A 10,764-nucleotide genomic window follows, 5' to 3' on the forward strand; every position below is an offset into this window, starting at 1 on the left:
GGGGGGGGGGGGGGCACACAAGATTACTGGTGGGAGCGATGCGAACGGAGGTTGGGGACACACCCGGGCCTGGTCAAGCCGCCACGGGGCGGGCCTGGCACGGGCAACCTGGTGTTAAGTCCATACTCAACCTCTACAACAGGAACAGTGTCCGCTGGGTGGTTGGCTTTTACTTGTTTTAGGGGGGAGGGGATGAAGGGGACGCACCTCGGCAGGCAGCAGCACTGCGTCGATTGGAACAATGGTTGTGTTGGCAGCAACGACCTCAGGCCCCGAAATGTTGGCGGAATTCTGCAGGTAGGGCCGGTGGCGTTTTTATGGGGCACGAGTAATTCTTGAATTGGCTAGCACGTGTGCTAATCTGCCCTTTGTCACAAAGGGCCCTGACCCCATGCGGGCAGGCCTCCAGTGCTTGTCGCCGCAAAGATGGCCCCCTGCGCCCCCGGCGACGCCAGATGGGACATCTTGACCCATTCCAGCGCCTGAATTGAGCAGACTTGCAGCTGGAGCGGTGCGCAGGGACAGGTGCAAGCAAGCGGTGGCCCCGCCGCACCTGCACCCCCTTGAGGACAGTGCCGCCCCCTGCTGCCTTGGCAACTCTGATCGGGCCGCCTTTTACTGGCGTCTGCGGGATCGCACATGATGAGGGATGGCCGAAGCGAAAGAACAATTGCCCTCAAAATCACGAGCCGGGCGAGCCATACGTGCGGGCGACGCGGCACAAAGCGCAATGACAGGCTGCGATGTCCGCCCGGTAGACGCGCCGAGTATGGCGCCAGGCCATTGACCCAAGCACGCACGCGTGCACTAAGATGTAGGACCCCTCTCTCATCCACTCACACGTACGCACGCGATCATCCCAAATACCCAACAATAATGTACGCATTGAATCACCACCGATGCGACACAGACGACTGAACACAACGGCTCACCAGCTCCTTGTTGGCGGTCAGATCTTTTGACCCGAGGTTGGCGCGAGTGATGATGTGGTAAGCCACCAGGCGGTCAACCAGCAGCTCGTTTGACAGCAGCTGGTCAAGGGTGACTTGGAACCTGGCTGCCAGAGCTTGGATCGCCTGGGGTTTGCGCAGAGGAGGGTGCGGGCCGCGACAGGGGGCAAGGCGTACGGGCGGGTGAGGGGGACGGCACAGCGGGGCGGTTGGGGGCTGCACAGTGGCCAGGTCGACGACATCCAACGGCAGAAAGCAGGAAGGGGGGGAAGGGGACAGCAAGCATCCGTATTACAGCATTGCCACCGCACCCTGCAACACCAGGTGGAAAAACATTTGCGATTCAGCCCGCGGCACGACTGCCAAATACGCTGCTGCATGTGCACCTCGTCTGTCGGCGCGAATATGGTCGCGCGCAAAACAGTGGCGTTGAGCACAGGGGAGACGCCAGAGGCGTCAGCCAGCTTTGAGAACAGCTTGAAATCCCTTCGAAGCGCCTGGAAAAGGATTCCATTCGCAATGTGAGCGGGTTTCATGACGAGAGCAGGATGACTTCATGCGTGGTGTGTTTCATGGGTGGACTGCAGGTTGGTGCACACACGCGTATTCTTGTGTAGTGCTGGAGGTGCGTGGGTGAGTGCGATTTAACGCACACACACGCTTCCAACCTGCCCGAGCACACCTTAAGAGCCCCGTAAACCGGCCTGGGCGCCAGGGCACCTGAGTTGATCAGCAAGTTCGACTTGCGGATCGCGGCGGCAATCGCAGGGTCGGAGTAGGTGCCGTTTGCGTTGGTTGTGACCGGGTGGACGTTGGTCACGTCGAAGCTGCCCACGCTCCTGCAGGGATGTGGTGGTGTTGGCGAGGCGCGCGTTTCAGCACGGAGCCAGGGCGGCTGCGGCGGTTCCGCATCAGATAATGGCCCTGACCAGCCCAACGTGGATTTGAAGTCCCTTGCAAGTGGCGTGCTGATGTACGTATGAGCCAAGAAATTGAATGTTTGTACAGAGGGTCCTCTGTCCGAGCCGTTGGTTTCGTCCCCGGCGCCGCGCTCACCAGGTGTAGATGCCGTCGATTTGGTACTGCGGCCCGCCGCCCGTCTGTGCCCAGCCTGCACGATTTGCGGCGCGATGTGGGGTCAGCACGAGTGCAGAGCCTGCGATCAGCGGATCCGTCTCAAAGCCCCGCAGCGTGAGCAAGCGCAAAAGCCCCGAGACTGACAGCAGCCTTGTAAGGATCAGAGCGTCTTGCTTGAGAGCGGCAGTCGCCACCAGACTACTCAAGAGTGACTCACGGATAACAGTGTTGTAAAAGTCATTGCGGTACTTCCTGCATAGATAGGGGCGAAGGCGGCGCGCCGGTTGTCAGGTATGAGCAGGGCGATTGGGGTGGCGGGCACTCAGCAAGCCGCCAGCTGGGTCTGCCGCCCTGTCAGCGTGCTTACAGAGACGGGCAGGGCGTGCACGATCGTGCGGGGCCTAACAGCCGCGCCAGCCGCTTCACCAACCACTTCCCGCCCGCTTCTCCGGATGCCCGCAGGAGCAAGCAACGTGCATGGGGGTTGCGCCCTCCTCACTTGTAGTCCGGCTTGACCCAGGGGTCTGTCGATTTGGTCCACCCTGATTGCGCGGTGATTCAATTTGGATCCCATCAGCGCACATTCAGTGGTGATGCTCACTTCCCAGGGCCTGGCAGCCTTTGCCTGGCGCGGTCCTGTACCCGCCCACCCATGCACACACACTCAAGAGCACATGCGTACCCACCAAATTAGGCAAGGTTAACACAGGAGCTCCCGTCCTTCCCCTTCCACTGGAAGCTGGCAGCTTGCATGGCCATGGGATGAATTGGACACCTCCGCCTCACCTGGGTTTGGCCAGTAGCCGAGCCAGGGGTGGTTTTTCATGAAATCCAGGCTGGGGGCCACAGAGAAATCCCAGTAGCAGCCGCCAAGCCCGTGTTCGCTGCAGGCGCGAGAGCACGGTGGTGGGGAGTGCGGATGTTGTTTACCTTTGAAGGGGGGACGCCTGGTCGGTGAGCCGCGCACGCGGCGTTGGGCTGGGATCAGTGCTGGATGTGAGGTGCAAAAAAGCCTTCTATTTCTGCACAAGACTCTGCTGCCTGCGATCAACATCAGTCTGCGCAATGCATCCCTTGTCTGTGGCTTGTATTGAGCACTATGCTCATACACACACACATGCACATGCTCATACACACACACATGCACATGCACATGCACATGCACATGCACATGACACACACACACACACAACACACATCCACACAGCGCTGCACACACACTCACACACACACACACACACGAGTTTAAACATCGATGATGCCAGCATGCCCAAATGTGCACGCAAATCAGCCTTGCCCTGACCCCCCACCTGAACACCAGCTTCTTGCCCGCCTTTGCCAGGTCCTTCAGCGAGATGCCAAACAGCTCAAACTCGTACCCCGCAGTCTCCCAGGATATCTCCAGCGCCTCGAAAGACAGCGGGCGGAGGAGCGGCGCGTAGCCGGATATGCCCACAAAATCTGCGGGTGGTACAGGCACTTGCAGCTCAGATTCCAGGTGTGAAGCGGACGATCGTCCAGAATTGGCAGCAGGGGCCGTGACAAGTCCAGTGCTCAAGGGCACAAACACAACTTGGCGTGTGCAAGTTCAAGATCGTCCCAAGACCAACACCCCGAATCCGCCAAAAAAGCTCCGAAAGTGGGAGCTTCCGGCCACCTGACTTCTGCAGCAGCCTTTTGGCGCCCTGCACGTCAATCACGGATGGGCCCATAAGCTTGTCGCCCGTCTTGTCGGCCCGCCAGCGCGCGAGGCGCTGCGTGTAGGTGCGGTTGTATATAAGCGGGTCGCGCTCCCGCGGCTCGACGCAGCCGCAGACCTTGTCTGCAGGCGTTGCCATGCGGCGCGGCGCGGACCGAAATGGAAGGGGTAAAAAAAGGCAGCCAGCGATGGACGGCCAAGGAGCAGGGTGCAGGGGTCACCTTGTTATCAATATACGATTTCCTGGTGCAAGGCACATGCAAGCCTCATCAGGTGATTCCAACACACACACACACACACAAACACATACACACAAACTCATAAATACATACGCACATTCACTCACACTGAAACACATACTCTCACACGCACATGTGCATGCACACACACATACTCATAAACGGACACTGAGGCACGTGCGCATGCACGCATGCATCGTGATGTGCGCCCGCCCGCACTCGCGTGTCTGCTCACTCCAGTTGAAGCTGACGCCGTAGGTGTGCTTCCTCGACCCGTGGTTCGCCAGCGCCGTCCGCGTCCTCTCCAACAGCACCTCCCAGCTCCTCGGGTACCCAAACACCGACAGCCCCTGCTCCCCCGCCAGCGCAAACTCGACCGTGACGGCCGGCGTCAGCACCGCTTTCAGCGCCTCGACGGCCGGCGTGAGCAGCATGTCCTCGTAGCTGAAAGCGGCCGGCGCGGTGCCGTGCTTCACTAGGGGGTCAAAGCGGACTATGTTGCGCCAGAGGCTGTTGGACTGCTTGCCGGCCTTGTTGACCTCGTAGACGTCGATGTGGGGCAGCAGGTGGATCTTGGTGAAGCCTGGTGGAGCGGGAATTGGATTTTCGTGTACTTGAATTGGGTGTGTGTGTGTGCATGTGTGTGTGTGTGTGTGTGTGTGTGTGTGTGCGTGCGCATGAGTCACAAAAAGAGGGAGATATAGAGGGAGGGAGAGACAGAGTGTGTGTTTGGATACGCGCGTGTGTATGTGTGTGTGTGTACGCGCTTGTGTTGATTATCTGGCACATCAGCAGGACTTGGGGACACACGCAGAACAACTCCTCCACGGCGCCCACATGCATGCCCACATGCAACATTCATCCCCTACCCCCACACTGTCGACTGCGTTCCCCCACGTCACCCTCAATATTGCTTGCAGCAGCCCCTACCACCCTGGCTCCCTGCCCGCCCACCAACCTGACTGCACCGCCATCCTGAAGCACTTCTCCAGGCCCTTGCGCCACCGGCTGATCGAGTCCTTGGACACAGCCACATACCCCCCCATGCCGTCCTGATACTGGTAGAATCCCACGCTCTTCTCAGAGCCCTGGGAGCAGCGGTTTAGAAGGCAAGGGGCCAAGTCGTGGTGGGTGATCAGGCAGCTGCGCCCAGAATCAACAAGCAGGTGGCGCCGCCGCTCCGCTGGCCGCTACTGCGTGGCCTTTTCCGCAAACTGCGGCATTATGGGCAGCCCTTGCAGATGAGTGCCGCAGCTTCGTCTCGTGTCGGAAGAGAGCTGACTGGGACCTGCCTAACGTTGGCAGGCCCCCTCAGCCCCCTTGTGCTCCCGCACAACCTACTGATTGCGCCGATAGTGCCATCATACCCTCACAAAAGCACACATGCACGCATCACATGTGAGTGCACGTCAAACGTGCGCACACTGCCACACACTCACATACACACACACACACACACACACACACTCTCTCTCTCTCTCTCTCTCTCTCTCTCTCTCTCTCTCTCTCTCTCGGTTTCGCTTTCTCTGTCCCCTCTGCCCACATACAGCGTCTGCGCCTCAACCCACTCCATCATTCACACCCCACACACACCTGAGCTGCGATTGTCAAGACGATACCCATGTTCTTGGCACCCGTCGCCTTGCTTTTCTGGACGATGGACTCGCACCGCGTCAGCTTCCCATCCACTTCTGGGTGCTCGATGTCATACAGCGACGTGATTATGGCACTCTGGGAAATCTCAGACGACGCACGGCTGTGGGCATTATGGGGTGCGTGGGGATGAGGAGGAGGTTTCAGCCCGGGGGGGCCGTGCCAGGCGACCGGTGTGGTGGGTCGGTGATGGGGGGACATGCGTGCTCGTGCAAGGCGAGTGGTATGCACGCAGGAGTTGTGTGCGTGGCACTTGACGCGATTGATAATCAAGAGGGTCGGTGAGAGCAGCCGTGGGGCGCTGCTGTGGCGGTCCCAAGGCGTTGCTGTAAAGCCGTCCGAGGCATTGCCCGGCGCCCCATCCATGCCGCATCCAAAGCCATCCAGCTATGGAGCCCGGGTGAGAGTTTGTCTGCTCCCGTGCCGGCGTTGATGACCATGGGTGGCCCCGGCACCTATGCACCCTGAACATCTGCTTGGATGCACTCACGCTGCGGTGGCGACAGCGAAGAGCGCCGTCATCAATAGGGGCACCACCGCCCACCCCAGCTGCGGCGCCATGTCCCAAGCTAACGGTGCGCCGCCGCAGCGCCGCGCAGCACCTTAACCAGGGGTGCGCGAGTTAGTGAGATTGGTTTCTTTCTAGTCTATTGCAATCAGGTGATTGCTGACGATTGAGGCCCAACAGTCTGCCGCACGGGTGTTTCTCACCAAGCGTGAACTGTCCACGCTGCGAGGACTCGGCCACTGCCAATTGGAAGTTTGATTTTATTTATTCCAATGAGTTGCAACTGTGGCCGTGCTTGCCGCCAAGATCTCCGAACGGGTGACACTCGCCCAAATGGGTTGGCGTAGCGCAAATTAGAGTGTGTTAATTTTAGTACGTGTTTCAGTCATGAAAGCCGCAAGTGTAACCCGTATGGGCAGGAAGTTTGGCAAGTCCCAAGCTCCCAACAGCTCTACGAGAAGCTGGATTGCCAATGAGCGCCCTGGTCTGCTCGAGCGCGATACTCATTGTGTCGCATGAGCTTTGGGCTGTCAGCGGCCTGCACGCGCATTGCGACAGCGTTGCTCCATGCTCACGGGCTAGTCAATCGCTGTGTGCTGGGTGCAACCTGCAACCGGCAGGCCTCCTTGAACGTGGTAGCTACTACTGCTTGCACCGGACGTGGTCTTGTCGCGTTGACCAGACAACTTGATTGCATAGACAAGAAGCCCGGCTAGGGCCTGGGAGGTAGACGTCAGGCCTGAGCAAGCCAGCACCAATTACCTGTCCACATCCGCAGGAGTCGGTGGCAAGGCCAAACACAGGAGGGCGTACATCACGCAACCAGATGGGCTCAGTCGCTCCCGCATCTTCACCCCGCCTCGACAGCCTCCGCCCCTGCGACTGCCGCCTCCTGCCCAAGCTCATGCGGCTCCCCGGCCTCCGCTCCGCCCGCGGCACCGTCATCCCACCCCGCTTGCACAGGGGAGTTGCCGCCGGCGGCACGCCCGTCAAGCGCGTCACCCGCGTCACCCGCACCACCCAGCACCCCGCCTGCAACCTCGACCCGCGCAGCGGACGGGGGACCTTCTGGCCCATCCTCGATGCCACCCTCGCCGCCAGCGCTCGCCGCGGGCCTACGCGTTGCAAACAGCATGCGCAGTGTCATGCACCGCCGATACGTAGAGGCGCAATAACACAAGCCCTCGAGTCATCCCCTTGCTTCAAATCCTTGAACGCCGAACTGATCCCGCCCAAAGAGGCGGGCAGCAAAACGCCAGCGCTGCAACGCACCTCGTGGTGGCAGTCGGGCCGCCCCGTGCCTCCAGCTCGCCCCTCAACCGCTCGATCAGCGCGGCCTGCAGCTGCAGCTCCCGCCTCATGCCCGCCGCCTCCGCTTCGGCCCCCGCCGTCGCGGGTCCCGGGGCCTGGCCACTCCGAGCTGAGGCTGCGCCTGCCTGCTGCTGCTGCTGCTGCTGCTGCTGCTGCTGCTGCTGCTGCTGCTGCTGCTGCTGCTGCTGCAGTTTCAAGCTGCCTGTGGAGCGATTGCTTGTACTGCCCGCACCCGCCACCTGACTGCCAGTCGCCGTAGCCGCCGCGGCGGGCACGCGCTGCTTAACGGCAGCCCCGCTTGCGCCAGCATAAGAGGACGAGAGTGAGGCGAGGGAGCCGCGGGGGCCGCCCCGCTGTGCCGTGGCTGCGGGTGACTTGAGGACCTGCGGGCGTTTGTGAGGGCCAGGGGTGGGTAGGAGGTGCTGTTATTGGGGCCCAGGAGAATCCAGCAGAAGCCGGTCAGCAACCAACAGGTGTGTGCAAAACACTCTGGGGTGGCTGCCCTCCCCCTTGCCCACCAATGCCTTGCCCCTCACACAATGGAAAGAAAAACAAGCTTTCATGATATGTTCATTGATATGTTGATTGATATAAACAGTTCATCACTATGTTCCAAATCCTGCGTCCTGGGCCGTACCTTGATCTCCCTCCTCAGCTCGTTGATCTCACGTATCAGTGCCACATTCTGGCTCATCACATGGAGGCCCTCCAGCCTGTGTACGTGTAGAAGTGGGCGAGTGTGCATGGGTGTATGTGTGTATGTGTGAATGTGGGTTGAAGAGTGTGTGTGTGTGTGTGTGTGTGTTGTGGGGGGGGGGAGGGGTTGCACGCGTGGCCATGCGTGCTTGTGCGCGCGTTCACGCGCGCGAGCCTTGTTTGTGCAGTTGAACTTGCACGTACCACTGCTGTGGCCGGGTCCGCGCCCGGGGGGACGCCTGTCACTGCCGTGCCATCCAGCGCAACCTCAAGGCCAGCTGCTGCCCTCTATTGCCTCAACACCCCCCTGTAAGCAAGGCCACCATAGCAGCCACTAGACTACCATTTGGCACATCCGTTCAACCGCCCTGCACCTGTGTGCCTCTGCATCCACCGCCATCTTCTTCTTGAGGCCATCCACGGTCCGCTCCAGGTACTGTGGGCACGACAGGCATCGCACGGGAAAAGGGGGAGGGCGTTGGGTCAATCGATGCTTTGCATGCGCCGTCGGAGGGGGGCGCTTGTTGCGTCTGGGGCTGGGCGTTATGGCGGAGCGTTGGGGGATGCCGGCTTAAAGCTCGGGCGGGGGGCGGGCTACCCGTGGCGCCGTGCGCACCTGGCGCTGCCGCGCGTGCTCGGAGGCCACCGCGTCGTCGGGCGCGTCCGCGGGCGCCATCGAGCTGCAGTGGCGCTGGAACAGCCCCTTGGCCTGCGGCGCGCGGATAGGATTGGCGAGGCGCGCCGTCAGGGTGAGTCGCGGGCAGCGTGGTGTTACCCAATGAAACGCATCCGCCGATGATTGGCTCGGAAGGATGCTAGCAAGCCCCGGCGTGCGTGATCTTGGGGCCTTTGTCAACCGCTGCAGTATCAGGTCATAGCATCATCCCCCCCAACAACCCGACCACCCAGCCAGCTGCTTCTGTCCAGCCCCCCGCCTCGGCAGCCGCCGCCCATTGCGCCGGGCCCACCTTGTCCTTGAGGGCCTTGGGGTCCTGGATCACGGGCGCCAGCTCAGCGATGTCGCGTATCACCTGGGAGTATGGACCACGCAAAATGACTTCCAACAGAGAGCCTGGCATTGCACGAGCCAGCCAAGGGTCCAAGATGAAAACGGGAGCGGCCCGCGTGACTCCCAGGGCGGCCAGCGACGCGCGAGCGGCCCCGCGCGGGCGGCAGGCCGCCCGGTGCTACCCACCCTGTCGAGCCGCGCCGCGAGCTCCGACTTGGTGCCGCGCTGCTGCAGCACCTCGGACTGCAGCCCCGTCTCTTTGAGCTTCAGGGACTGCCAGGGGGGAGGGGGAAGACGGAAGGGGTATGTTGCGCGCGCTTGCCAGGGTACCGGAGAGGCTGCAGGGCGAGATTCAGCGAGAACCCCTTCCTCTGCAGCCAATCAACAGGAAGCCTTTTTTGGCGCCGACGTCCGACAAGTCGATGCGCTCGCAGTCAACCAACGCTGGTCAATGGCGCGCACCCGCGGGGCCCCGGCCCGCGGGGCCCCGCGGCGGATGTGCGCGCGTGTTCGCGCGCCTGTATTGCGAGGTCGAGGCCGGCGTTGCTCTTGTGGTAGCGCTCCAGCTCAGCGTCCATAGCAGACACGATCTGAGGCGCGATACGATGACAGCGAAGACATAACAGTGGTGTTAAGAGGGTGTGTGCAAACCAGCGCAGTCGAAACTTCCACGCTTCCTGGTGCGCGCCGAGCAGCTCAAGCCCAACCAAGCATGGCCGCCCAGGCAGCATCTCCAGGGTTTGAATAAAGATCACAAGTCCTTGTGGGCACTCGGCTGCCCGCACCTGCCGCATATTGCCAATCTCCATCTCGCGGGGCTCGATCTGCGCGCCGCATCGGCAGGAGGGGATTAGGAGGGAGGACATGCATCGTGCAACACAGACGGTAGCTCCACGGTGCGACGCAAGTGGAGCGACCGCTGGATCCCTCTCGGGCCCGCGCACTGACCCTGTTGAGTGTTGCTGCTCGCTTCTGGCGGCAAGATTGCGTGGTTTGAGGGGTGCAGTCTTCAAGGCTCGAGCGCAATCAAGCAAATCATCACCCTTGCGAACAAGGGGCCAAGATCCAGCTCAATTGTGGCTGGGCTGCCATAAACCCTGGTCACCTGCTTCTTCAGCTCCTTGATCTTGAAGTCCAGCACAAACTTGAACTTCTCCAGCTCCTGCGGTCCAGGGGTTTTAGCGGGGCAGGCGCTTGGGGGTGTGGCAGGGCTGCGTTCAAGGGTTTAGCAGGCCAGGGGCCAAGGGGTCCAGCGGTTTCTCGCACCGCCTTGCCGCCGCCTCCTCAGGGTTTTACCACGCAAGCCCTGCTGCCCACCTGGTTCTTCTTCTTGAGCTCGTAGATGCGGCGCTCCTTGTCGCCTATGGTGTCGTCGCGCTCGCGGATCTCACGCTTCAGACCCGCGATGTCCTTCTCCAGGCCTGGGGCGCGGGCCGCAGGTTTAAGCCATAAGGAATGGGGTGTGTGCACACATGATTACATCGCGTTTGGACAAATTTGCGCCTGGAGATTGACGGTGTGGTTTCGGGTTCGATACTGTTAGCACACAGTTCTCTGCCCACCTGAAACATGAGCACACCCCATCCCCGTCACAGCCGTCCGCCCCTGCCACCGCACCCGCC

At 61.1% G+C, this 10,764-nt stretch overlaps 2 protein-coding genes across 2 annotated transcripts in view; both read right to left on the reverse strand.

Moving 5' to 3' along the window:
* Nucleotides 1-6,179, reverse strand: part of MNEG_3303 (hypothetical protein) — a gene marked incomplete at both ends in the record, with an annotated part of 8,113 nt that extends 1,934 nt beyond the window's left edge. The window contains 15 exons of the mRNA XM_014048224.1: nt 208-291; nt 554-625; nt 933-1,076; nt 1,337-1,447; nt 1,633-1,789; nt 2,007-2,061; nt 2,245-2,279; nt 2,527-2,569; nt 2,814-2,911; nt 3,338-3,488; nt 3,685-3,849; nt 4,201-4,548; nt 4,924-5,053; nt 5,559-5,721; nt 6,109-6,179. Coding sequence (XP_013903678.1) covers nt 208-291; nt 554-625; nt 933-1,076; nt 1,337-1,447; nt 1,633-1,789; nt 2,007-2,061; nt 2,245-2,279; nt 2,527-2,569; nt 2,814-2,911; nt 3,338-3,488; nt 3,685-3,849; nt 4,201-4,548; nt 4,924-5,053; nt 5,559-5,721; nt 6,109-6,179 — 1,827 coding nt within the window. The remainder of the gene's footprint in view (nt 1-207; nt 292-553; nt 626-932; nt 1,077-1,336; nt 1,448-1,632; nt 1,790-2,006; nt 2,062-2,244; nt 2,280-2,526; nt 2,570-2,813; nt 2,912-3,337; nt 3,489-3,684; nt 3,850-4,200; nt 4,549-4,923; nt 5,054-5,558; nt 5,722-6,108) is intronic.
* Nucleotides 6,180-6,976: 797 nt separating this feature from the next.
* On the reverse strand, nt 6,977-10,726 carry MNEG_3304 (WD repeat domain 65; the record flags this gene model as incomplete). The annotated part of the gene is made up of 12 exons (XM_014048225.1): nt 6,977-7,241; nt 7,399-7,820; nt 8,075-8,150; nt 8,508-8,569; nt 8,750-8,842; nt 9,102-9,164; nt 9,329-9,415; nt 9,586-9,732; nt 9,928-9,966; nt 10,248-10,304; nt 10,460-10,563; nt 10,705-10,726. 12 exons carry the CDS (start codon nt 10,724-10,726, stop codon nt 6,977-6,979), a joined length of 1,437 nt encoding a protein of 478 aa, XP_013903679.1.
* Nucleotides 10,727-10,764: the final 38 nt, after the last annotated feature.

The sequence above is a fragment of the Monoraphidium neglectum genome (genome assembly GCF_000611645.1).
Source record: "Monoraphidium neglectum strain SAG 48.87 unplaced genomic scaffold scaffold00409, whole genome shotgun sequence".
Lineage (NCBI taxonomy): Eukaryota > Viridiplantae > Chlorophyta > Chlorophyceae > Sphaeropleales > Selenastraceae > Monoraphidium > Monoraphidium neglectum.